At 34.2% G+C, this 26,458-nt stretch overlaps 3 protein-coding genes and 1 non-coding gene across 4 annotated transcripts; all 4 read right to left on the minus strand.

Annotated features, from left to right (window-relative positions):
- Positions 1-4,492: 4,492 nt before the first annotated feature.
- Positions 4,493-7,543, minus strand: LOC145564660 (putative disease resistance protein RGA3). Its single transcript, XM_081624911.1, has one exon. The coding sequence runs from the start codon at positions 7,541-7,543 to the stop codon at positions 4,493-4,495; it is 3,051 nt and encodes a 1,016-aa protein (XP_081481037.1).
- A 2,080-nt stretch (positions 7,544-9,623) lies between these two features.
- On the minus strand, positions 9,624-14,793 carry LOC145564661 (putative disease resistance protein At1g50180). The gene is made up of 3 exons (XM_081624912.1): positions 13,644-14,793; positions 12,932-13,610; positions 9,624-10,878 (listed from the first exon to the last, which is right to left on the minus strand). The coding sequence occupies exons 1-3, from the start codon at positions 14,791-14,793 to the stop codon at positions 9,624-9,626; spliced, it is 3,084 nt and encodes a 1,027-aa protein (XP_081481038.1).
- Positions 14,794-18,482: 3,689 nt separating this feature from the next.
- Positions 18,483-21,208, minus strand: LOC145564662 (uncharacterized). Its single transcript, XM_081624913.1, has 5 exons — positions 21,145-21,208; positions 20,531-21,049; positions 20,236-20,400; positions 19,617-20,050; positions 18,483-19,312 (listed from the first exon to the last, which is right to left on the minus strand). The coding sequence occupies exons 1-5, from the start codon at positions 21,206-21,208 to the stop codon at positions 18,710-18,712; spliced, it is 1,785 nt and encodes a 594-aa protein (XP_081481039.1). The 3' UTR covers positions 18,483-18,709.
- A 2,863-nt stretch (positions 21,209-24,071) lies between these two features.
- On the minus strand, positions 24,072-24,174 carry LOC145565973 (U6 spliceosomal RNA). Its single transcript, XR_014095321.1, has one exon. It is a non-coding gene; the product is annotated as a U6 spliceosomal RNA (small nuclear RNA).
- Positions 24,175-26,458: the final 2,284 nt, after the last annotated feature.

Consider the following 26,458-nt stretch of genomic DNA (forward strand, 5'->3'; position numbering starts at 1 on the left):
TCTTAAAAAAAAAAAAAAAACCTTTTTCATAGACATGAAGGTTTTAGGAGAGGAATTTTGGCAAGGAATAGTTGATTATAGTTGAATAAAAAAAGACAGTGAGAATAGTTTATTGTTTTTGGGGAAGTGAAAAAATATAGTGACATTACATATTTTGTTAAACTAAGTTGATTAAAGAATAGAAGTTAGTGGATGACATATCCCACATTCTCACCCATATGAAAGACAAGTTTTTAATTAGGGATAATAATTTTTTGGAAAAATTTAGTTTTTATTTAGGAATGGAGGGAGTAATTTATTACATGCACATCACATGGGAAGTAAATGAGTACAAACGAAGGACGGATAAAAGAAGTGGATTCCTTTCTTTCTGTAGTTTAAGTTTCAGTATTCTATTGAATGGAGTATAACCTTTCTAAGTGGTGAGTCTTTATTAGTAGCATGTATTAATATGAAGACGCGATATTAAAAGTTGGACATAAGGTAGGTACTATTTGGTATGAGAAACATAGAAGAAATCCGAAGTCAATATCAATTGTTTTATTCACCAAGTAAGGTTTATATATAATTGGTTGATTATTCATTTTGTAATCTTGAGGTCTTAAGGTTGAATCCTTGTGATAGAATGATGATTGCATATTACACCCCTTCCAAGAAAATGAGGGTTGTAGTCTGGTTAGAGTGTTTTTTTTTTCCCTTCATTTAGATAAAAAATATGTCAAGTGTTATTATATAGCGTGGTTTTGGCCTTAAGAGTATTATAACTTACCTTTTATTAAAGTATGACATATATATGTCTGTTTTCATTCTCTCGAGTAATGAGTGGCATATAAAATGTGAAAGGATCTTTGCTGTATCTAATCATGTTTAGCTTTACCAATCTTGTTAGACAAAATAGCTTTTGATAACCAGCCTAGTAGCCAACTCAAGATAACAGAGAAGCCTTGCCTACGTATTCCGAGTCTTGAGTCCACAACTTTACACATTGCCTGCTGCTTTTTCCGACGATCGAAAACTAAAGCAAAGGCAAAGCACCCATTAAAGAAAAGATAACACACACACAGACAGTAATTCTTAACTATATTGTGAAGCGTAAATTGGAAAAGCAGTTGTTTGATCTACTAAAGCAAACCCACTAAGTGTTTTAAAACATCTATACCTTTCCTGATCCCTTCCCTCCTTAGCTTTTTTTTATTACCCCACTTCTCTTCTTTTGCTTCTCTTTTCCTTCGTTAGCTTGTCTTCCTTCCCTTGATTCTTATCCTTCTTCACCAAGGAATTCCCACTCATTTGCTCTACATATTCCCTCGGAATTCTTTCCTTCTCCTTAAACTTTTTTAAAGACTTCGAGAAAGACAGGTGTTTGCTAGAGTGACACGAAAAGAAATAGCCACTCGAGAGAGGCAGAGGGAGAGTGAGAGCAGGAGTCAGAAACAAAAAACAGAGAGAAATATGATGGTAGATTGGGGGCCGGTGGTGGTATCTGTGGGGCTGTTCATATTGTTGTCGCCAGGGCTGCTGTTTCAACTGCCTGCGAGAACAAGGATAGTGGAGTTTGGAAATATGAGCACCAGTGGGATTTCTATTTTGATCCATGCTGTTATTTATTTTTGTATCCTTACTATCTTGACTATTGCCATTGGCATACATATACGTTCTGGTGTATGATCGATTAAAGCTCCCGGAAGTTTGGCCATCAGCAACAGCTTTGGGTTTTGTTGTTTCTTTACTTCTTTCTCTCTTACCCAACTGTAATTTCATTTCCCCTTTCTTCTGCTTCTAGATACAGAGTTGTAAAGTTTTCACCATCATATTTAAGGGAAGATTATATCTGACTAGTCGTATGCTATACCCTTTTTGCCCAACTTATTCTTCTCACTGTAACGTAATTGTACTTTAGCTCAAAGCTGCAGAGTTTGAGCAGCTTGGAAAATAACTTATTTTAGAGCATTAAAAAATGCTAAATTTTAAACATGGTCTATAACCATACAGTTTCAAAATTCTAGTGTCCAAAAGGTTGCTCTTGCTAATTATTCAATATTTATTTTGTGTTCCAATAGTGAAGGCATGTATAGGAATAAATTGCTAATTGCTACACCATAATAGGCTAATGCCTACTGGTATATGCTTATAGATCTAATATAATACAATATTAGGTAAAATACTTACCTTAACTATTGTATCAACTACAAGTACTTACCAAGTTACCAAACAAGGCCGTAATTTGAGGGGAAAAAAAAAAAAAATTTGATGGTTGAGGACTAGTTATTGATTACAGAGTATTATGTATAGTACAGCTTCACCCTAAGGTAAAGGGAAATAAGAAAAGTAAACTGACAGGGGAGCTTAACTCAAGTGGATAAGTGTTTTTTCACGTGACACAATCAAGGAAATAAAAACACAAGGGTCTAGAAATTATGTCCTTTATATCATTGCAGAAAGAAAATGCTGTCAAAATTATTATACTCCCTCCGTCCCTTATGAGCAATTTTCAGGGAAATTAATAAAAATAAATAAGAAGTAGTAAAGTATATTGAAAAGGTAAATTTACATTGGGTATGCAAAAAAGTAGAGAGAAAAAGTAATAAAAAGTATATGGAAAAACAAAATAAGTTAAATTTACACAAATATTGTTGCAAATTGGAGAGAATTTTGATGTACATATTGATGGTACTTGAAAAAAGCAAATGGGATTATCATTTTAAGATTTAAATTTAGACACAAGGGACTATTAATAAGGGACAGAGGGAGTAGATCATAAGATTTTTTTTTTTTTTAATTTTTTTTTTTTATGAAAGAACTCTGTATTAATTTGAACAAGAAACAATAAATTAATTATAAACAAGGTGCAATTTGTTGACCTAAGGAGAAAGACCTTTATACTTGCCAAATTGTGAAATTTTCTTAATGGCCTGTTTGGGAACCATAATTTCATTTGAAATTCTGGATTTGGCCCAATTACATTGTTTGGATTTACTCTAAATTTGGAAATTGGATTTGGCCCAAATCCAACTATCCAAGTTTATTAAAACTTAAGTTAATTTTGATTGAATTGAAATTCCAACTGCAAAGCTGTCATTCCAAATTCCAACATTCAGTGAAAAAAAAGCCCAACTCTCTCTCCTATGCCTAATTTCCCAAATTCTCTCTCCTAAGGGCTGGGTATTCTATTTTCCCTCTCCTCCATTGAAGAAGATCGTGACTTCTCTACTATCAAGCAACATGTTCTTCTCCATTAAAATAACTAGTGAGCTTTCTTTCCTCCGTCAACGTGTTCTGTTAATTCTCCATTGAAGCGATGTGTGAGCTTTCTCTGCCATTGATGCGTACCTTAATCCTCCATTGTAGTGGCTTTTGAGCTTTCTTCGCCATTGAAGCGTACCTTGAATCCTCCATTAAAGTGTACCTTAATCCTCCTTTGTAGTGGCTTTTGAATTTCTCTACTCTTACCCTCTTTTTGATCTGTGTGATAAGCTTTCGATTTTCCCCGAATTTTTGGTTGTTTAATTTTGTCAATTTGATGAAATTAGGGTTTCGATTTTCCCCTAATTTTTGGTTGTTTAATTTCGTTCTTCGCTCGTTTTTATCTCGTGCTAAAATTTATATTTTTGGGGAAAAAAAAAAAGCAAAACAGAATTCTGGAAATTAATGGTGAAAAAAAAAGAAAAGAAAAAAAAAAAACAAAGATTAGAAAAAGGATCTGAATTCCTTTGTTTCCCCAAACAAGTTTTTGGAATTTGAAATTCCAAATTTGAAACTCTTAATTTGCCAAACAAGAAACTTGGAATTAAATTCTAGAAATTGAAATTCTGGAATTGAAATCAATGATTTTAAATGAAATGCGAGTATCTAAAGACAACCTAAACGATTTGCTGAAATGCTTATATTACCTGTTAATTACTCACATCTATTGCTATATATGCGCACTGAGTCACCTTGCCAACTGCTGTTTAATAAACTACACCATCCCGTCCAAAAAAAAAAAAACACTACACCATGATTAAATACAGAAAATGCCATGATTAGAGAAATAATGCAACTACTTTTTTAACAATTGCCAAAACAAACGGGGGAGAAAAGAAGAAAGAAGTTTAATTTGACGATCTCTTCATTTGAAAAAGATTAAGGTGTAAAACAATTAAAGTTTCAGAAAATAAAATGTCACTACAGAAGGATAATGCTGTCGCAATATTGACCATTAGCTACTCTGAAGCATTGACATTAATGGCTTGTTCTATTCCTTTTGTGTACTTTTCTTTTGATGCACCAACATATTACATTGTGCACGCAGCCTCTGCATTCCTTGTGTAGTTGTGTAATGATGCGTCAGCCCACGGCTTCTGCAAGAGGACTGAGCTAATATTTTAAACAAAATCCCCAACCCCATCTTCTGCCTCCCCTCCCAAAAAAAAAAAAAAAAAAAAAGAGAAAAAAACACTAAATTTGAAATTTGTTGTAAAAAAAAAAGAGTGAAATTTAAAATCACTAAACATTATATACCTGCAGCTATAACGGGGACAATGAAGTACTTAACATCAGTAATTGTCTGGACATTAGATCTGTTCTGTTGGGCTCCTTGCTCTGACATGAGTCCATAACGCCATGATTTATGGAGCAAAACCTGAGCATGTTTGATCTTGTCCCAGTCTTCCCCTGTGTGCTCTTTGCAGCGTTTCAATAGTTCTGGGCATTCGGTAATCTCAACTTTCATCAGGGATTTTACATCCTTGATCCCATCTGGAAGTGCTGTAAGACTTTTGCAGTTCTCAATTCGAAGGTGCTGTAGTGCAGTCAGGCTACCAATCCACTCTGGCAGTGCTTTCAAGGCAGGGCAAGCTGATATCCACAGGGATCTGAGACTTCTTACATGTTTCACCCCCTCTGGAAGTGTCTCCATCTTTGGTATATCTCGGAGGTTCAAATGGAGAAGACATTTCAACGATCTCCATGAATTTCTTGAGAGTTCATCAGCAAGATAAATTATTTTGCTTGATATCCATGTTACGGTGTTACTGTCGTCTGATTCAGTAATATCACTGTTAGAAAGATTGAGATTTTTGCAGCTGGAAATCTCCAACCTCTCTAATGAGGTGAGGTATTTCAGCTCTGAGGTCAACGAATTTAGTGCATCGCACCTTTCAACCACTAGCTGTTTTAGGGCAGGAAGGCCTCCTAGCCCCTTTCTGACCACTCTGAAGCTCTTCAGGTTGTGGCATTCCTTAATCTGCAGGTTGTTGATTATAGATTTTTTTTTGGATGCCTTGGCAAATTCTTCTAACAAAATTTGATCGATATTGCGGAGGTCAAGGTCTAAAACTTCCTTGAACAAAGGCATAGATCTCATTTTTGGGCAGTTCCTCATCTTTAATTTCTTAAGTCTAGGGAAGTGTCGAGTTTGACCCTGCCCTGGTACTATCACCGTATCTTCCCGCCATTGTTCCAGGTTGTAGAAGTTGTGGAGGGTAAGTTCTTCAAGACATGGAAAAAATGATTCGCTGCCATCCTCTTCTGGTCCTTCCACATATTTTACACTAGCCATGTGTCTTAGAGTGAGTTTTCTAAGAGACCGAAGCTTACCAAATGGTGGAAGATTCTGGCATTCGTCACATCCCTCAACGCTGATAACCTCTAAATAGGAGAGACAAGACAACATGTTTCTATTTAACCAATCTGGAAAGTGCCCCCCTTTATATCCTCCTATGCGAAGGATTCTCAGTTTCGAAGTTGGTTGGAGCTGCTTTAGTAGCTGCAGATAAGATGTATTTTCTGAACCTGTTTTTGCCCAGCTTATCTTCAATTCCTCAAGGTGGTTTTTTATTTGCAATTCTGTCTCCTGAGGTTCGGTTATGTTGGCTTCCCAATCTCCAGACAGCTGGATTTCCAGTCGTCCTTTCAAATTCACCAGTTTATATAGAACTTCTAGCTCTGTGGAACAATCCTTGCTGACTACAAACCGACTCAGTGTCTGAAGCTGAGTTAGTTTCTCTAAACCGATGGGCATGCTAGCCAGGCTATCACACTCATCAACCTCAAAACGTTGAAGATTGACTAGTTTTCCAAAGTTTCCGGAGAATCTTTTTAGCCTCAAGCATGAGTTAAGCTTCAGTGTCTGCAAGTTGTACAGTTCTGTAATCGACTTTGGAAGAGTGATTAGTCCATTCTTCGAGAGATCTAGGTATCTCAAATGGATGAGCTTGCCAATGGAAACTGGCAATTCCTGTATCCCTAGATCATGGAAGTCCAGCACCCTGAGGCATTTTGACCTGGAGATCAGTCTATCACACACCAATGAATCCATCTTTGTGTCAGAATCTGGTTCCTTGACTGACATTAGTGTCCGTAGTTGAGCATGAACTATGGATGGTGCAATCTTTGTTGGAGAATCTCCAAAAGAAATATGTTTACATGCTGAATCTAGAACTTGGTTGGCTCTTGAACCTTTCACATACATATTTACAACCCCAGCTGTGTGTTGACGGGCCAAGTTACACATAATATGATGCATCTTACAGGTCAAAATGTTCCCCAAATCATTAGTGCTCACATCCTCAAAGAAGCAGCGCCGAGACAATTCAAGAAAGTACTTCTCTGCAACATCTTCCAAGCTCTGGTTCAATTGTTGGTCAACGTATCCCTGTGCTGTCCAGAGACTAATCAGATCGTGCTTGTTGAGATTAAAATCATCAGGAAACAAGGAGCAATAGCCAAAGCAAGCCTTCAGGTGCACTGGAAGGGCAGTGTAGCTCTTTTCTAAGACATGGTTCATGATGTCTTCCTCCTTTTCCGGATTATTAGGTATGTTGTCATGGAAACACACCCAGTCTTCTATAAGTTTCCCGTACATAAGACTTGCTGCAACCTTTATTGTAAGCGGAACACCTTTGCATTTGTTAGCAATTTGTTCCCCTATACTTTTGAATGCATCTGATTCCCTTGGACTGTCTGTGTTGCCAAATGCAAATGTTTTGAACAAAGACCAAGTATGTGGCTTTTGCAGACCTTTTAGTTCGTAAGACTCAACTCCTTCAGTTTTTGATAGATCTGCAATTTCTTTAGACCGCGTAGTCACCAAAATATGACTTCCTCTTGCACCTCCAGCTAACAATTTTTTCAAATCATCCCATTTTTTGTTGGAGGCATCATCTAGGATGAGTAGATAGAGTTTCCCCTCAATCTCTTTTTGAAGTCGGCGCTTAGAGATGTCTTTTTCATTATTGCTACTACTATCATTTGGAGGAATTGCTGATCTATCATCATTCTGACACCCAAAAAGATCATAAAATCGGGAATGGGGAATGTTGGTGAGTCTGGAGCTTCTGTTATCATTAGACCAATTTGTACAAGACTCAACAATTTCTCGCACAATTTCTGCTTCGTCAGTGATCCCTGACACTCGAATCCAGATTTTTAAGTCAAAATGACTGCTGACCTTTATATCATCATACACTAACTTGGCCAAAGTTGACTTTCCTATTCCTGGCGTACCAAATATGGGGATGGCCGTAACATTGTTTGTAATTTGTGTCTTTGGTCGCAGCAGCATCTTTATGATCTCTTTTGTATCAGATTTCCTACCAATGAATTCGTTTTTAGCAAGCTTGAAATCCCGGGTATGCTCTGTTTCATTCTGAGCCGTTTGAGGCTGATGTTCAGGCTCTGATGTCGACTGCCCCTGAAGCCCAGGCTCAGGCTCAGGCTCAGGCTCATAGTAGTGCAACTGATTCGTAAGCTCTCCTATCTTTTGGCTTATTCTCTTAACTCGCTCACCCATTCTATTAGGGTAAAAAAGCGGGTTATGATGTGAGAATAAAAGGCCAACCTTTCTAGAGAATCCGCTACCAGTATTTTGCTTAAAAGTTTGGATTTCATCAAGAAGATCATCAGCTTGATAGAGTAAAGCCCCAAGGTTCTTGAGCACATTGTGATTTTTGTCGTTGTTCTCTTGCTGTGCTGCCATAGCATTTTTAGCCTTCTTCACTGATTTCTTCAACTTCTTGAGAGGATTCATTGCATTGAGCAGCGATTCATCCTCCAAGATTTTTGTAAGCTTATTCCATACAACTTCATCCGCTGCCATTTTTTTAAGTCTTTACAAATTTTAGGTGAAGCTGATGCAAGAATATTGAATTGTACTTGTTAAGAGAGGGTTACTTTTCAGCAGTACAGTTTCTAAGATATGTAAACCGTTGCCTAATCTTAGAGGTAGCAGAATTACCTCTGAACTGAATTTTTTTAACTGTTGTTTTACTTTCTTTGAAAGGTCATACTTGGTCAGCTCATTTGATAGGTCTAATAAATAAATCTGAGTATAGAAAAATAACAATTTGGACAAGTTTCTCAAATAAATTATACCCCTACTCTGTATTATTTTGATATAGAGGCATCATACAGGCTAACAGCCTGGAACCCAGGTCATTAGAGTTCTTAAATACTCGTGGCTCTTTGTAAATGCAGAGGGACAATATTTCAATATACAATGCAAGATAAGGTATGAGATTTTTTTTACTTTGGGACTAACGTGTTTCTGAGAATCTTGAGTTCTTTCTAAATGATTCAATATTCCCCCCACCCACATACCACCACCTTGTTTTTTCCTTTTTTACTCAGCAAGATGAAGATGAGCTTGATAAAACAGAAACAAAGGTGAATTTCTCCCTTTGTTTCTTTTCAGAACAATTGACACTTTTTTCTCTTCCTTTTTTTTAATAGTGAATAAAGAGAATAGTTACATTTTTATCACCATTTTAGTACCTACCTCTGTAGATTGAACTCAAATTACCAGTATATCTGTTGGCTTTCCTATGTTTCGATTTTCACCTGAACTTGACTTATTAGACCTGATTGTCAGCCCTGCGGTTAATGTTAGTTGCACATTTGATTGGACTCGATTAGCCCTGTTATCTTTCTTAAGGTGAACAAAACACACCTTTCACTTTCTCTGTACCATTTCTATTCTCCCTTCATCCATTTTATTTCTTCCTTTTTAGTAAGAATTGTATTGAGTGCATGGGTGATTAATTTTGTTTTGAAGTAGATACAACAGAAACAAAACAGGGTAAGAAATTTATGAAAAAAATAAGGAAAATGAGTAAAAATTTGGGGATAAGCTATAAAGGATAAAGAGGCAATATTGTATAGGAAAGTATAATAACCTTTTGCGTCAGCATAAAAAATGTTCAATTTGTTAAACTTCTCTTATATCATAATGATTGTTGTGTTTTGGATTTAATCAGAGCTTGCAAGACTAGATAATGAACAAAAACAACTTGGCATGTAATATAAGCAAAGAAAGACAAAACCATACATTTAATTATAAGACACCAACTTATTGTTGGAAACTTGGAACCAAACCAAAGCATTAGTAAAAAAAAAAAAAAAAAAAAAAAAAAACAAATTGCATTGTTAAGTAAAGTTGAAATGAGTAAAATTATTACACATGGACTTTCTGATGTCAGCCAAAATGGCCTTCAAGGACTTGCCACCCCCCACTGCAGGGTCGTGTCTGGTGGTCTGGCTTAATTCTATGCTTGTTTCTGCCTAGCTTCCGCCTCCTGGTGGATCAGACTTCCTAGCACGGGCATGCTTCTGTTTTTAAGCCAAAGCCTTGGTTTCACTTGACATATCTATCTTGCCTTGAACCATGTCAACCACAGCACATATGTAAAAAGAATAATACAAATCGCATACATGACACTTTTCAATACATGTAAATTTCTAGTTGCAATACTAAAGATGTTCAGGATAGTGCTGTAGAGTTTTCTTGCAATACTGTGTGCCTTGGTGTCGTTTGACTGAAGATTGTCAATGAAATTAGTCGGCATGTTTTTAGTCTTCAGTCTCTCAAACTTATCAAAGGGTTTCATTTCTTCTGGCATTCCTTTTAGACTGGTGCAAGTGGATATTGTCAACTTGTTGAGTTTTTTCATGGACTCCTTTGACACCTCCCATTTCTCCAACTTTGGCAAATCAAACAGCTTCAGATTTTCAAGTTCCGGAAATGAATTTTCCATTACTTTCCATTCCTTCCCTATAAAGGAATCCTTGGCTAATCTTAGGAACTTCAAGTTCGGAAGCTTCCCTAAAGCCTCCATACTCTCCGATAGTTGAAGTTGAGTGTAATACAGCTCTAATTTGTTGAGTGTAGAGGGAAATAAAAGGGATTTTGGTGCTTTTCCCATCAATCTCACTTTTATCAATTTACTCTTATCAGTTTCTAAGTTCAATGCTTTAAGTCCCTCGAAAGTAAAACCATACCACTCCAAAGCCAGTGAATAAAGCTTAGAATCCTCTGCCTTTATCAGGCTACAATCTAATACAGATTTCATTTGTTCAGGACTTGATATTCCTTGTATGTACAACTTGCTAATTTTGGTGCTCAATTTTGCCATCTCTTTGATCATCCAATTTCCGCCTCTTACACCCCACAACGTTTGTAGATCCTTGATCGTATGCAACTTCAAGCTCTCCTTCGTGTTAGTCATTTCATTCGGCAGATACAAATGCCTTAGCTTCCTCAACTTAGACAACACATTAGGCAGTCTTATCCCACAATTATCAACCGAAACATCCCAATAGTCTAAGGTCAATAAATTGCGCAACTTGCCAATGGTCCTAGGTAGTTCTCTTATGTTTGTCGACCGTATTCTTAGATATCGCAAATGAATCAAGTTGCCTATTTCTTTTGGCATCACACCATCGGAGGTTTTGATTCCATTGATATCTAACACTCTTAGCAACTTAAACTTCTCACACACAAGCGCCAAGTTCAATATTATTTCCTTCTGCTTCCCTTTATTACCATGTTTCCCAACTCCTTCGTAATCATGTAGAAATAGAGATCTCAGATGTGAATTCTCCAGCGGAGGAGTTGAGCACTTGCTGCGTGGAAAATGCATGTCACCATATGAGTAATTAAGTATACCAAAAACGATAAATGTCATGTTTGGTAAATAGCTTATTTGACCTGAAAATAGGATAGTACACCAGGGTGCACCATGCGCATGGTGCGCCCAAAAGGCAGAAAGAACATATTGTTGTTTGACAAAGCACATACTTATGTTTGACAAAGCGCATACTTATGTTTGACAAAGCGCATACCTATATATATACGTTGATATGTTCTTTACATTATAACTTATGTTCTTTTAACATATGTTATTATGAATTTTGAAATTTAATTTGAAAATGAAATCTTAAATTACTTTTAGTTGAAAATAATTTTAGAGAGAGAAACTAAAATTATTATGAAAAGTTGAATTTTTGGAGAAAAGAAAACTATTTTTGGGGAAATATTATCTTTTATAAAGATTTTTCCGTTAATGTGTAATTTTTCATGAAATTTTAATAAAGTTTTTATCATGTTTTTTTTTGTAATGTCTTCCTGTTCTTTTGTAATGCATGTTCTTTGTTAAACATAAACATGTTCTTTTTCAAAAACCTTAATGTTCTTTTTCAAACAACTGAATGTTCTTTCCGAATTTTTTTTTATTTAACCGGGTGCACCATGCGCATGGTGCACAGATCATGCATTATGACCACACGTTAGCTTATGCCCCCATTTAATTTAAAAATCTATCTCAACTACCTACCCCTCCCCCCCCCCCCCCCCACTACACACACAATTAACTTATTTATCATTTCACATATTCAAACAATTTTAAACAATCAGCTATTTACCGAACACTTTTATTATACAACCAGCTAAAAAAAAATAAGTTTGTCAAATTAGTTAATACAATCAAGTAGTCAAAATCAACTAACACAATCAAATTCAGCTTTCAGCTTAAAACCAAAAACGGTCAAATTAAAATAACATAAATATGATTAGAAGAATATGACTTTGGTACTTAAGAGCATGTTTGGTAAAAGTGTTTTTTTGGATTGGAAACGAATTCAATTAAATATTATCATTGTCAAGTGTTTGGTTATAAAACTCAAATAACAATTACCATTACCTTTTACTCTTTTATGTAATGGTTTCCATCTATTAGGTACCTCTCTAGAACATACAGTAACCATTTTAGGAACTTGAATTTTCCCAAGTTTGACCCGTTAAAGCTTGATTTAAAGGATTGTTAAATAACAGATTAAATCATTAATCCGGCCTAAGATCATTAATCTTACCAACTTCAAATTAGAGGCCATTTAATTTTTGGCTATACTTTGTACTAGTATATATTTTGGTGGTTGGCATTTAAGGTCAAAGCTCGATCAAGTTCGTTAATGTCAGCAAGCAATTATATTATGTTATCATTAATGAAATTGTCATGCTTTATTTTATTTATTGTTGGCAATTTCTAAGAAATTTCCTCTGTGATTAACGGAAGATGCGGATAATTTCACATGTATATAATTTTCTACGGATTATTTTAAGTACATTATATCATTAAACTACGTTTGATGAATGATTATCGTTACAAGTGTCACAATTGTATTTAAAAGTTAAGAAACCAAATAATGCTGAGAACTTTGACAAGGAAGTTTGAAAGAAAACTGTGCTTTGGGAAGAATCTACGGGTAGGTTTGTAAAGTATGATATGACACCTTATTTTGCTTAATTGAATAAGCTTTGTCTTATATGAATGGTTCCTAATTACTTAATTATAAAGCCTTAATCAAGCAAAGTTTGACGTAGAAGTCTAATTCATCTTACCTATCTTAATAATGTAAAATTTGGAGGTTACTCCGATCCTCATATTCTTCAGTGTTTTATGGACATTATATATCGTACTTGATCTGTAGCTCAAGCTTATTATTAGCATTCGAGTACATAAATAAATCAACTATCTTAATATACATGTTTCTATATGTATCTATTCATGGATTGGTTAATGCATACAAATTAGAAATATATGTGGAAAATGGAAATAATTGCAAAAATATAAGTCAAAAAAATTGATTATCGTGAATGTAATTAAAGTGTAAATCATACCTAAGATTCATAGCAGCTCGACGTGAATTGATGTTTGTTATTTGATCAGACTCTGAACATACAGTGAGAAAGTCTATCTCCTGGGCTTTTTTGATACAAAGATCCCTCATGATATCATGAACTCGCAAAGTCTTGACTTTCCCTGTATAATTCCTGCTGACTACTTGAACCATTGTGTGGTCAATTAGCTTCTGCAGGAGCTGTCTTGCTGCTTCACCTTCGGAAATTTCTCTTGTTTTAATTTTATTATCCTTGTCTTGTTTTTTCACAAAGCCCTCCGCGATCCACATCCTGATCAATGTTCCGGCTTTGATCAAGAAATCTTCTGGGAAGAGGCCGAAATAGAGAAAGCACGGTTTCAAGTTGTAATGCAGATCATCGTAGCTTAAGGCCAATATGTCATTGACAGGAAGGTATAGATCATTTGGACCTTCTTTGCTTACTAATAGCGAAAACACCCTTTCCCAATCTTGGAGCGAGTCCTTAGTCTTAAGGAGCTTACCTAAGGCCACTATGGCTAACGGTAGACCTCCACACTTCCTTAACATCTCGGTTGCCAAACCGCTGTATTCTTGGGCTAGCTCTTTACCATTATCACTACTAGATACCTTTTTAAATAGATCCCACCCATTATCTTTACTAAGGAGTTGTACCTCATGGAAATACCACTCAATCTTATCTATCTTCAAGGAGGGGGTGTTGGGGGGTTCACGAGGGTGTTGGTATCGGCTAGTGATCACAATCTTGGTTATATCATAATCATTCGTACAGTAATCCCAGACAGTCTGTTGATGGTTCTCATTCTCACGTTTGATTAACTTGGGGATTAGGTCCCGGAGGGATTCCCAATCCCATACATCGTCCAGTACAACGAGGCATTTTCTCATTCTCAAGCAACTTCGGACTAGATAATCATGCTCAGACTCGCCGTGGTGATGTTGGCACTCAAACCGGAGCTTATTCATGTGTATTTCATTTGATATCGTAGAAACCACCTCAGAAGTTGTCCATCTTTGAGGTAGAGGCACCCACACTTGATACTTGAAATGCTTCTTGACCCTTGGGTGGTTGTAAATGTTCCTTGCAAGAGTTGTTTTTCCAGCACCTCCCATGCCTACTATAGCAAGCGCATCAAGAGGGGCTTTTCCTTTCGGAGCTGTTAACATTTTCACCAGCCTCTCTACATCCTTCTCGATGCCAACCACAAACTCATCGTCGGCTTGGCGATGTCCCTTGTTAGACTGCTGTGAGCCCCTTGATCCGGCCACCTTTGTCTCCGTCGTGTACTCCTCTTCTATCTCTTCATCTTCATCTTCATCTGTGCTCACATTGGCGTAGTTGTACCCTTCAATTTCTTTCTTTTCTATCTCTTCTTCTTCCAAGCCTCCTATTTCTTTCTCTGACTCCGTAGTCTGCCCTTGTTTTTCCTTGTCTGATTCTGTGGTGGTCTGCCCTTGTTTTTCTTTCTCCGAGTCTCCATCGAACCCATTACTATATTGTTTTTGCATCTCCTCCATCACCTTCTCCATCTGCTTACGCAGCCTGCTCAACTCTTTCGAGGTTTGGCTGGCCTTGTACATCTTGAGTAGTCCACGGCTTATGTTACTGTATGATTTAGCATCAGAGATGTAAGTATCAACTACATCCTCTGCATCGTAAGCTAGTCTTCTTAGCTTTGGTAACCATAAGAGAAATTCCTTCTTGTTGGCTAGTTCCTTCTTCTCACAGACTTGAAGCAGGAACTGCTCAATGCTGGCTAGCTCCTCTTGCACGGCCTTAGCTTCTTTCAACACATCAAATAAATCCGCTTCAATCAGGCTTTTTATGTGTTCTGCAGCAAACGAAACTACTGATTCTGCCATTGGACTCTCCTTTCACTTTAGATTTTGGTTCAGCTTAATTATCTCCATTCATTACTCCTTAATTGCATAAGCATATGGCCGGAGGATATACAGACTCGTCAACCAAACTTATTTATTTATTTTGAAAGAGACTCAAGAAAAAAAAAATTAATTCAACATTTTCATAATTTTTATAAGTGTTACAATTTCTTTTATTACAACTTACAATATTTAATACTTTCTTCATTACATATTATATATTAGTTGCAACTTTAGAATTTTTTATGTCTTACAAATAATACGCCAAACTTACAATTAATAATATATAGCAGAGAAAGTATTAAAATTACGTCTCACTTTCCCATGATCCCCAGACATATTCACTACAACTTTTTTTTTTATGAAAGTTATTTCTATCCTCCAACATTCCTTATTTATCATTAAATTGTTACTTTCACTGATGTCTTTATCTTTTCTTTAAATTTTTCAATAATCCACTATACCACACACTTATATTTATATATTAAAGTTAATATAAATTACCTAAAATTATGTGTCTAGTCAAAGTGTAACACTTTAAAAAATAAAGTAAATAATACATTAAACCAATCTTAAGCTTCATTCATCAGTTAACCTTTCGTCTTCTAACATGATAGGTTCAAGTGAAATTTATTTAGCAGTGGGTATGAGGAGACTCGTCCTCCACATTATAAGCCCAATTAGCTCTCATATTAAGACATGTGATAGAGTATATAAATCAATCATGAACTTCAATTATTAAGGGCTTGTTTGGCATCATTTTTGGTTTTCAGTTTTCTGTTTTTTTGAAAACCAAAAACCAAAAATAGGAAACAAGAAAAAAGTGTTTCCACTTTTTAGTTGCCAGTTTTCAAAATTATCATGATTTTAATAAGTTTAAATAATTTTTGATTCATTATGGAGCATATATCATATACTTTTAAAAAACAAAAAAATCAAAAAACAGAAAACCACAGTAATGCCAAACGAACTCTAACTTAACTAGTTGAGTTATTTCTCTAAAATATCTTAATATATAGGTTACTCCATAACTCAAGAATACATCTTAACAACATTTTACCTAATAATTACTCTGTTCATTTTTGTACTTGGAAAACTCTGACTTTTTCACTATTAATATACTCCGGTTTAAATTAACTTTGATGATTTATAAATAAAGAAATATATAATTAGATGGGATCTTGTTAAATTCATCTTAAATTAATTATAATTTTATTATATTTAATCATTAAAACTTTTCCTGTTAAACTTTAATACTTTCTTTTTTTTTTTTTTTTTTTTTTTTTTTTTTTTTTTTTGAAACAAGTTAAACTTTAATACTTATAATAATTACTAGTAAAAAAAACAAAACAAAACAGAATAAAAGGAAACTTTTGTTTTAATATGCTAGCTAGTAACAAATAGGTTTAATTAAAGTCAATACTCCTATAAGAATATTGTAATTAAATCAAACTATGACAATCATTGAAATAGATCTGATGAAGTGGATAATATTAAAATAAAACTCTTAGGAACAAATACTTTTTTTGAGGAAGAAGGGTATCTAATTTTCCACTCGTATACACTTGGTGGCTTCCCTCAGAAACACGAGACGTGGTAGATTAGTGGATTTAGTTAATTTTAATAATTTTGGTCAAGTAACAGAACGAAGAAGTTAACGTGCAGTGCTGAGTGGTGCTAAAGTGGACTCCATGTTGATTAGTAAGATGCGTCCAACAAAAAAATGTTACAGTAACTAGTAAGAAAATAAATACTCCGTATGTCATAAACGAGTAAACTACATGAGATTGAATTACTACAGTATCTTATAATTACAGATATCAACGTTTCATATTTGGATCGGGTAAAGCTTCACCTATGTCCATCCTTCATTTCATCAGCTTCATCCATATCTGTCTGCCAGCCACTTGCATCACCCACATTTATTATCCATCCATCAGGATGAAATGGCTTGATCATGTGATTAACGGATATGGTGAATATATAATAGTTACCTACGTTCTTCTACATAGTAACCCTATTAATTTTACTTTTCTACGTTATGCTCTAACATATATCACTTTCCACGCTGTAACCCCAATATGCATTTTGTTTTCATACGGTAACCTTGTCGTTAAAAAATTTTGTTAGTGTGGCCCACTCTCCATTTATTAATATTTTTTTTTATCAATTTGCGCGTTGAAAAATGTTCCATTTAAAGTTTGAAGGCTATTTTAGTTCTTAAGAGTTCAAATTGAGCTTAAATTTGGCAAAAAAATAACTTAAATGCCTATTTTGCTTATTAAGAAATGTCTCGATTTATGTGTTCACGTTTTAATACGCAAAACGAGACATTTACGTTATTTTTTTTTTTGTGAAATCTGAGTTCAATTTGAACCCTTAAGAGCCAAAATAGCCTCCAAAACCTTTAACGGAACATTTCCAACACACAAATCAATAAAAAATATTAATAAATTGGGAGTGGGCCCCACGAACGGAATTTTTAATGGCGGGATAATGGCAAAGTTATCGTATGGAAACAAAATGTATCTTGGGGTTAGTGTAGAAAGTCATATATGTTGAGGCACAACGTAGAAAAGTGAAATTAACGGGGTTACTATATAGAAAACCCTTTTTTTTTTTTTTTTTTTTTTTTCAGTTGACTTATATTCCTTTTTAGAAAGTTTATTTTTTAGTTGACATGTTTCCTCTTGAGTAAATTTTATACCTTGCTTTTTTTAGTCACCGCACTTGCTTTATCATTCTCTCTCCTTTTCTTAATATGTGTACTTAAATTAAACACGTCAATCAAATAGAAATGGAGGAAAAACTAACTAATATAAAAAAAATCCCTCCAGCATATCATTTATTAATTTATATCTAAAATATGGAGTAAAATTTATCTCATTTTAAAAAAGGAAGCAATAAATATATAACAATACAATATTTGTAAAAAAATTTAATTTTAACAAAAAATAAAGTTTATTCGCATATAATTTTATAAAACTTTATTATAAATATAAGTATATGTTAAAAGGGTGAGTACGTAAATGGTTAACGGATAGGTACTAAAATACCACCTAGATCTTGAAAACTTTTATATCATCATAGTACAAGATGCACCTAAGTCCTAAGGTTATTTTTGTGCTCATTGGGTGCACTGTACACCTGATTGTGTAGAACAACTTTCTCTGGAAGTCGATTCGATTTATCATCCTGTTTCATCTAAATCGGATTTTTGTCCTTTTTATTTAAATAGAGTTGGTCGGATTAATGAATTTCTAATTATTATTGTCATCACTGCTCATGGTAGGGGGAACTCGATCTCTCTGACTTTTTTTTTTTTCATCAAGTGTCTTTTTGTTCAATGGTCGTTAACACTTGACTTAGGTGGTATTTTAGCTCGGTTAATAAATTTTTGGTTGAGTTGTCAATTTTTAGCATGATATTAATTAAAAACTAGCATGATATAAAGTTATAAGTTCAAATTTCATCCACACATCCTTTCTAAGAGAAATATATGGTAGGCTCACATGTAAGTGGCATATGATAGAGCATATAACCTATTCTTGAGCCCCATCATTAACTTACGGTTGAATTAGTCCTCTAGCATTTGACGCCGTGGGTTATTACTTATTAGAAATCTTTAGAATAGATTGGGTTTCAATCTCTAGAGGCATTTTACACTATAGTATGTGTATGAATATTCCTTAGAAAAAGAGCAACAATATCCTTAGAAAAAGAATGAACAACCCCTTAATGTAGAAGTGTTGAAAACATCTGGTATCATCACCGGGACCTAAGAGTAGACTCCAGTTCTATGTAACACTTGCGAGAAATACTAGCTGGCATTGTCATCATCACTCGCCCTCTCTAAACACACTCAAAAAAAAAAAAAAAAAAAAACCTAGCATTGTCATCAGTGAAGTATGCGATCCTTTTGCTTGCCGAAAATGCCACAGCAATAAGTGGATCCGATATATCGACGGAGAAGGGGATAAACCAGCCGAGCCAAGTTATAGAGAAGAATTGGAGCACCCACTGAAATCACGATGATAGCCCTCTTAAAACCGAACAAAAGGTAAGTTGCTGAACTGAAGGCGACTGCCATGTTTAGTATCGAGAGAAAAAGCATCATCAATCCAAAAATCATCCTCCTAGGAAGAAACAACAGAAAGTCATTTTCGGTATATCGAGATGTTAAGATCTTCAAGAACGTTAAGACGGCGGTGACTGCAAAAAAAAGAGAGATCGCGTCTGTCACGGCAAATGCACTAAAAGCCCAATGATGATACAAATTAGGACGCCCACTTGATTCACCTCCCGGAACGTTCATTGCTGCACTAAAAACTACAGTTGTAATCAGGGTTGAAGCAACTGTGCAAGCGCTTGCTGTTTCTTTCATCCATTTTTCACCTTCTTTCATCAACTCTTGGTGTGTCTCACTAAAAACCATCCAAGGAGTTTTCCCCTCTTTATTTTTTGCTTCTTTCTGAGCTGGCTGTACAAATTTCTCCACTTCCTGAAACGTACACAAAATATATACTTGTACACATTACTAATTACTAAATCCATCTGAACAGCTGAACTCACCTAAACTTGTCTAAATTTTTTTTAGGTTGAATTAAGTTAGGTAAATTAACCCGAACCCTTTATTAGAATTTATTTTTCCATCTCATTTTAAATTCACTGAACTATATTTTTACTCATATCTAGCGGAAAATTTTAATGTAAACCTAGCTAATAGGGCCTTAATATAATTTGTAATTAAAACAATTAAACATTGCATTAAATTATGCACAATAATAATGCGGAAAGAAGCAAACCTGGAACCATTGCAGCTCTCGCTGAACTTGTAGAGCTGCACCCGAGACAAGTTTAAGTCGGTCTGGACGAGGCAATTGGCCAGCCAAATGTAATATGTTATTATCTTGTACGTCTATATACCTTGTTACTAAATGCCTGTAACCACTCATCTGATATATGAGATTGAAAACATTTTCCCGACGATGTAAGACAGCCAATTCAAACATGTTACGATTTTCAGAATCGGCTGCCCATATTGCAGGAGGATATGCCTTGACAATCTCTTCTATGATCTCATGAGTGCCTAACTTTGCTGCTATTAGGACCGGTTCTTGAAGCAAAATGAAAGCTTTGGAGTCATCCATCTGCAATATCTCCATACACAAGCTTTTAACAAGCTCGATTGCATAATATTCCTTCAACTTTCTTTTTTGGCATTGTTGAACAAGCTTCACTATGACCCCCAAAAAAATAAAATTATTTATTCGACACAAGAATACAAGCTACGATCTCATTATAAGATAGGATATTGATATAATGATTAAATTAATCTCTGAATTATTCTAAGTTACTCATATTGTGTGAGACCTTGCAAATGTAATCGCCAAAACTAAGACTTTCATAGAGCTACTAACTTACTAGGATTATAGGAATGCAGTTTCGAAGGTGTGAGTGTAACACCACATCCACTGGGGAAAGCGCTAGAAATTCTTGCGAGCACAGTTAAGGGGGATTCCAATTCTATACCATGTCCATCAGTTGTTGCCATATTCGGGTAGCGGTCAACTAAATTGAGAGCAATATCTGTTTTCAGCTCAAAGAGCAACACCACAATAAGACCAGATCAGATCAGATATAATGTTACACTGCTACGCGCACTGCACATGTTCTTGAAATTATGCACACCATTGCAAAAATCTGCTAAATGACTCACCAAAAAATTCAGCATTAATAATGTGAATGAGAAGCTCAACACCAGATCTGCCTGTGAAAGGACTTGGCTCAAATTTATCGCTAGTAACTTCCTTCAGATACCGAATCATTTTTTCATGGCCATATTGTGCAGCTCTATGGATAGGGAAGCCAGATTTGCCAACAATATTAGGCAAGTCAGGGTTATTATCTACCAGTAATTTGGCAGCTCTAACATTGCCTGTTACTGCAGCCACTGAAAGAGCAGTCTCCCCATTTTGATCAGTTAAGGCCAAGTCTTCAGGGGACATCCTCCTTATCAGTGTCTCAAGAAACTCATAATCTTTCCCTACTGCTCCCACGGCTATATGAAGTGCTGTTTCCGAGGCTATTGTGATCTTCGCCGTCAATGCCCCCGGATCTTTGTCTAGAATTTTCTTTGCTTCATCCCATTTTCCTGCTATTGCAGCTTTGTACAATGGCAAGTAACCTCCAACATCCTTCAATTTATTCTCTGCTTGCCCTCTTGCACGTGGAAACACTACAATTGCCATCATATAAATCATGTTTTACTCAGCCTACTTATCGATGAGTTACATTTTCAACAACTTTGAATCAAAAAAATATTTGACATACCCTTTCCAAGAAGTGATACTCTCAATTCCGATCCTTGTGGGATCATAAGTTGCATATAACTCATGTTCGGATAGTACTCATAGTAGGGTACACATTTTAACATAAAGAGATCCCCTCGCTCAAAGCACTACTTTATCACTAGCTAAGGATTGAATGTCTTCACGAAAAATAGATAGATGATAAACTTAATCCGTAAATTTTATTAATTAAGCTATACACATCAATACACTCCATAGAAGAGTTTTCCTGGTATAAAATTTTACTCCTAATATATAATCGTCATCTATGATTTAAAATAAAACTCCATATTTGATTATCAAAGATATATTAGATCATAGATAAATTCTACGTACGTAATGGTGTAGTCGTATTAATTACAGCCCTGTTTGATTCTTTGTAAAAAAAAAAAAAAAAAAATGATTATCGAACAGCCTGGAAGATGTACATCCAGGGCCGTTTCAGAAATTTCGGTGGCCCAGGGCGAAGACAAAAATTGGGGCCCTAATTCACATATAGAATTTTAAAATAAAATAAAATTTGGGTGGGCAAAAAAATACATGTTTTATTACGCATAATAATCTTTAATAACATCAAAATATCAAATTTCCTATAGATAAAACATTGAAATCAAAGCCTAAGCGTTCATATGAAAATATTTCTACGAGCCTTTCTAGAAGCAAAGTCACTAATAATAGTTTCTAAATTGATATGTTCTAATATATTTTTTTCAATACATAAAGTAGCTAAACCATTCAACCTTTCTTGTGACATTGAAGATCTCAAGTAGGTTTTTAGTAACTTCTTAGTATAATAAGCATATGAAAAATGCCTTAATTTGTTATCAATTGGAAACACAAGGTTCAAATCTCTAATAGGTCCTTTTTCTATCAAAATATCCCTTCCTTTAATGTCAAGATTACCCTAATTTTTAGGATCATAAATATCTAAAGGAGGGACTACTTGATCATTGCCAACATCATTAACATCGGATGTATTTGGTACATTCGTTTGTTCATTCATATTAGTCGCATCCTCATTAGGCTCATTTGCCTCATTATCAATATTTTCATTATTTATATTCTCATTGAATTGTTCATGATTTTCATCTTCACCCAATTCATTAGAAGACTCTTCTACTTGTACTACTTTAGTAAAAAATTTGTCAATGGAACCCTTAAGAGATTCTCTTAACTCTTCTGTCCGTTTTCTTCTTTTCCTCTTATCATTACCAGATAAATATTTTCTGGGCAACATTCTTTCAAACAAAACCAATAATAAATTAATAAGTATAGAATAGAACAAAAACACCTGATTATTGAAGCAATTGAACAAAAGACTTAGTACGCTCAATTTGCACTCCAAACAAATGTTATTTCAAGTAATCAAATCTGAAAAATACAAAACAATTGAAACAAAAAAAAATTAGTAAAATTAACCAAATAAAAATAAAATTACATAATTACATTATGATTTAAGAATGAAAAAGTACAAAATTAAAAAGTTAGATAAGAAATTACCTTAGCAAACTACTCCAGTACTCCGTAGCATTGAATGATGAACTCGTAGGCCGTAGCTCTCGTCAAACGAGTCGAAGCAATTAGCCAATTAGCACAATTAATTGAATTAAACAACCAATTCAACCAGACAAGTAGACAACACCAATCAATGACTTAATATTTTTCCCCCAATGGTACAGATGAAAACTTAATAGAAAGAAAAGATTTAGATGAATAAAGTAGAGTTTACAAAGAGAATTATATATAAATTTCCTTTGAAAATTGAAGGATAAAATTACCGTTTATCATAATTATGTAGAAGAAGGGATTAATCTGACCGAAAATTGGATTGAGATACATATTGAAAAATAAATTTACCAACAAAAGGGGATAAAATTAAATTTATGGCAGTTTTTTTTTTTTTTTTGGATAAATCAAATTCACTTAGGAAAGTGAATATTTTGGGAGAAAAATTAGGGAGGAAGAAGGTTGAACAACGAAAAATATGGAGATTGAATTTCTGAAACTCACGCTTCTTCCTTAGTTTTTCTTTTTATTTTTTATTTTTTTTATACATAATTATTTTGGGGCCTTTTCTTAAACAGAAGTTGGGCTTTTGGTTCGGGGGCCCAGGGCGGTCGCCCCACCTGCCCTGGCCATGCTACGGCCCTGTGTACATCTGGTGACATAATTTATACAATAAATATAAAAATAGATGCTTTGAGGAATAATAATTAACAGCTTAATCATCGTAGATAAGATAATGCATACGCAGAAAAATATTACTACATTCATTACGTGCATTATATTATTGAACGTGAAAGTTTTGGATCTGATCCCTGCAACCCCTTGATATTATTGACTCATTGACCTTGACTTAAAAATGGATCTCCAAACTAAGATTTATTATTATTATTATTATTATTATTATTATTATTATTATTATTATTATTATTTGGAAGAAATCTCTAAATTAAGTTGGATACTTAAATTTGTGAGTTTTCAGTGCCACAAGTAGCATTACTTGTCAAGGTGAAATTTGAATTTTCTTATCTTTTGTTCGGAAACAATTGTCACTTATATAGTTATATGAGCTTTATATTGTTGGTAGATTCTTTTATTTGAGGCATCTAGAACATGATAATGATTATGAAAACAGGTAACAATCATTCATTTATTGGATCGTGTAATTTGGGTTAAGATATTTTTTGATAAGATTTTTTTTCCGATTTGATTTGGATCGTGAAAATGTGATGATGATTGGGTCATAGTTTTCGATTTTATTGCTAATAAGCTTAATTTAATAAAATACCCCTCTGTAGATAAGAAGGATACTTAGCAATAAATTTATGATTGGGTTATAATTATTCGACTTTATTGCTAATAAGCTTAATTTTGGCTCTTTAATTAGAAAGGATGGATAGTTTTTAGATGAACTTATTAAAGATTTGCTTTTGTGCGTGTCATCCTTGCGCAGGGGCCATGTTAATCTTCACTGTATCATTCCAATTTTATCAGATGTCTCCAAAGAGACATTAATAGATATTTGCTACTATTACATTATCTTCATTTTGCTTCAAATCAAATTAACTACTATGGAGTACTATGTATGTATTTAAGGAAAGTAAAACATCACTTAAGATTAATTTTCCTTTCTTAATAATTAAGCATAATCGCTAGCTGTTAAAAAAAAGAAATATATGGATGGTAAATTATAATCACTTGGACTGATATGGACCTATAGTTGTCTAGATAGTTTTAGTACTGCTGAAGAAGCAATAACATTGCAGCAATATAATGCAGCTACTATGTATCAGTAATTATTCCTATATAGATGTAATGCACTGTAATGAATAGACCTAAACATTATTCGTTAACATTGCTTGAGAATGAGAAACATGAGTTAAGCAAAATGATTGTTCCAAAAAACCAACAAAATGAAAAACTTACACATTCTGCGGCTACCAAAGTCACTCTCTTGGCCAAGTTCAACGTCCGCCCTTGATTTAGAAGAACTAACACCCATGGATCCGTTCGCTTCAATTCCAGTACTAGAGGTGCTTTCTATGTCTGCGGCTGGACTATCTACGTTCCTTTCTTTGCTTCTTTTACAGCACCACTAATTACAACGAAGATAACAACAGCAACATTTGCAGCTTGTTTTGAGCACAGTTTTTTTCGAGTTTTTGCCTAAGCTTGATTCAACAGTACAGCCTCTTACGGCTTACAGTACTGGTAGTATTAAATATATTGTGATAAGTGACTACGCATTATTGCATTTAGCATAATTAGTCAATACCCACTCTAATACAGTAATACATTATACACATGGTATTGATGTAATTTCTTTTTTTTTTTTTATTATATTTTATCAATTCCCTATGATTTTACCTAACAAAACAAAAAGTTGTCTCGGGTCTAGAGAACCCTCTTATCCTGTCAAAATTAAAAAATTGATGACTTCCCCTTACCTAATCCAAAAATAAAAAGTCAATGAATCAGTGGACTATCATTACCAAATTCTCTAGCGGTCTAGCCCAATGGGCCTGATTTATTCTACCTATGAACAGCCCAAGGGCCATACTCATTAAATCCTCATATTTTCAGTCCAATGCGCAAGTGTTTGACAAAACTCAAGTATAGCATTTGCCTGATGCCCACTAGAAGTTTAGACAGAACAAATAGGAAGTATGATTTATGAGTAAATATGTAAATAAATACTTTAAGGAGCATTATTGTCTTTAACACTATTCATATTTCATAATTAAAAATGAAGTAGCAAATATAAGGGTAAATATGTGAATATACATGTTAAGGAACATAATATTCTCAACACTATTCAAATATTCATAGGTGTTTAGTTATACTTAAAAAGGTAAGAAAGTGAATCAGTGCCAATGCACAAGATTTGCCCAATTTATAAAGAAAAGATAATCTTAGTAATAAAAAAACACAATCGTGTTTTGTATGCGGCTAGCTACACCATGTGACCGCTTGTAAAAGAAAAGTAACCCCTAAAAACACTAACGAAGTAATTCCTGTAACATTAACCAGTGCCCCCTATAACATTAACATAGTAAGTTAGTAACCCCATGATGGTTGCTTGGCTGGCCACTCGATGTGATTAACTACATGTAAGAATTTATCCAAAAAAAAAAAAATTATTGAAAGTTATTTTCTTTTACTTTTTCTAATAGATCAAAATGCATTATTTGCTCATTATTGTGAAAATGGGTAGAACTAGGAAAACAAAGGTAGTAATAAAGAAGTGACTTATTTAATTCATTGTCAATTGTCATTATTTTGAAAAACTAATCTTAACTTATTTGAGCTTATTTAAGTTATAAAATGAACTTGAGAATCCTTTATTAACGCTTATTAATCCTTACATGAACTTATTTAATACTTCGTACAAGTATAAATTAATTAATTAAACAAACAAAAAAAAAAAGTACTCAACATTCGTTTCATAATAATCGCAACAGTTTGACATTTGCTTTTCATGCTTACTTTGACTATACTTTTTACAGATACATATAAAACACATATATTGCTTGTCAAAATATTTTTGGATTAATCTTTTATACTCTTTAGTACTACTCTGTTTTTTTAGTTGACACGTCTTGAGTTTAGCAATATTCAAACTTTTCTCGTTGACCATGTTATGTGATTTATATATAATAAAAAAAATATAATCATGAGGGATATTAGATTCGCTGTGATATATTTTAATAAAATATCAAATTTTTTTTTTTATACTTTTTTCTTATGAGTAATTAAAGATATAATGATTTGGTGCATTAGCAAACATGACTAAA

This window comes from Chenopodium album, chromosome 10 (genome assembly GCF_948465745.1).
Source record: "Chenopodium album chromosome 10, dcCheAlbu1.1, whole genome shotgun sequence".
NCBI classification, from domain to species: Eukaryota; Viridiplantae; Streptophyta; class Magnoliopsida; order Caryophyllales; family Amaranthaceae; genus Chenopodium; species Chenopodium album.

What these genes read in the sequence shown, in the direction of transcription:
- LOC145564661 (XM_081624912.1), bottom strand. Translation starts at nt 14,793, where the DNA reads ATGGCAGAATCAGTAGTTTCGTTTGCTGCAGAACACATAAAAAGCCTG. An exon ending in TAGCCGATACCAACACCCTC is followed by an intron (nt 13,611 to 13,643) that starts GTGAACCCCCCA and finishes CCTTGAAGATAG; the next exon opens with ATAAGATTGAGTGGTATTTC. An exon ending in CGAGCTGCTATGAATCTTAG is followed by an intron (nt 10,879 to 12,931) that starts GTATGATTTACA and finishes TTTTCCACGCAG; the next exon opens with CAAGTGCTCAACTCCTCCGC.
- LOC145564662 (XM_081624913.1), bottom strand. Translation starts at nt 21,208, where the DNA reads ATGAGTTATATGCAACTTATGATCCCACAAGGATCGGAATTGAGAGTA. An exon ending in TATTAATGCTGAATTTTTTG is followed by an intron (nt 20,401 to 20,530) that starts GTGAGTCATTTA and finishes AGCTGAAAACAG; the next exon opens with ATATTGCTCTCAATTTAGTT. An exon ending in ACTGCATTCCTATAATCCTA is followed by an intron (nt 20,051 to 20,235) that starts GTAAGTTAGTAG and finishes TGGGGGTCATAG; the next exon opens with TGAAGCTTGTTCAACAATGC.
- LOC145564660 (XM_081624911.1), bottom strand. Translation starts at nt 7,543, where the DNA reads ATGCTGCTGCGACCAAAGACACAAATTACAAACAATGTTACGGCCATC.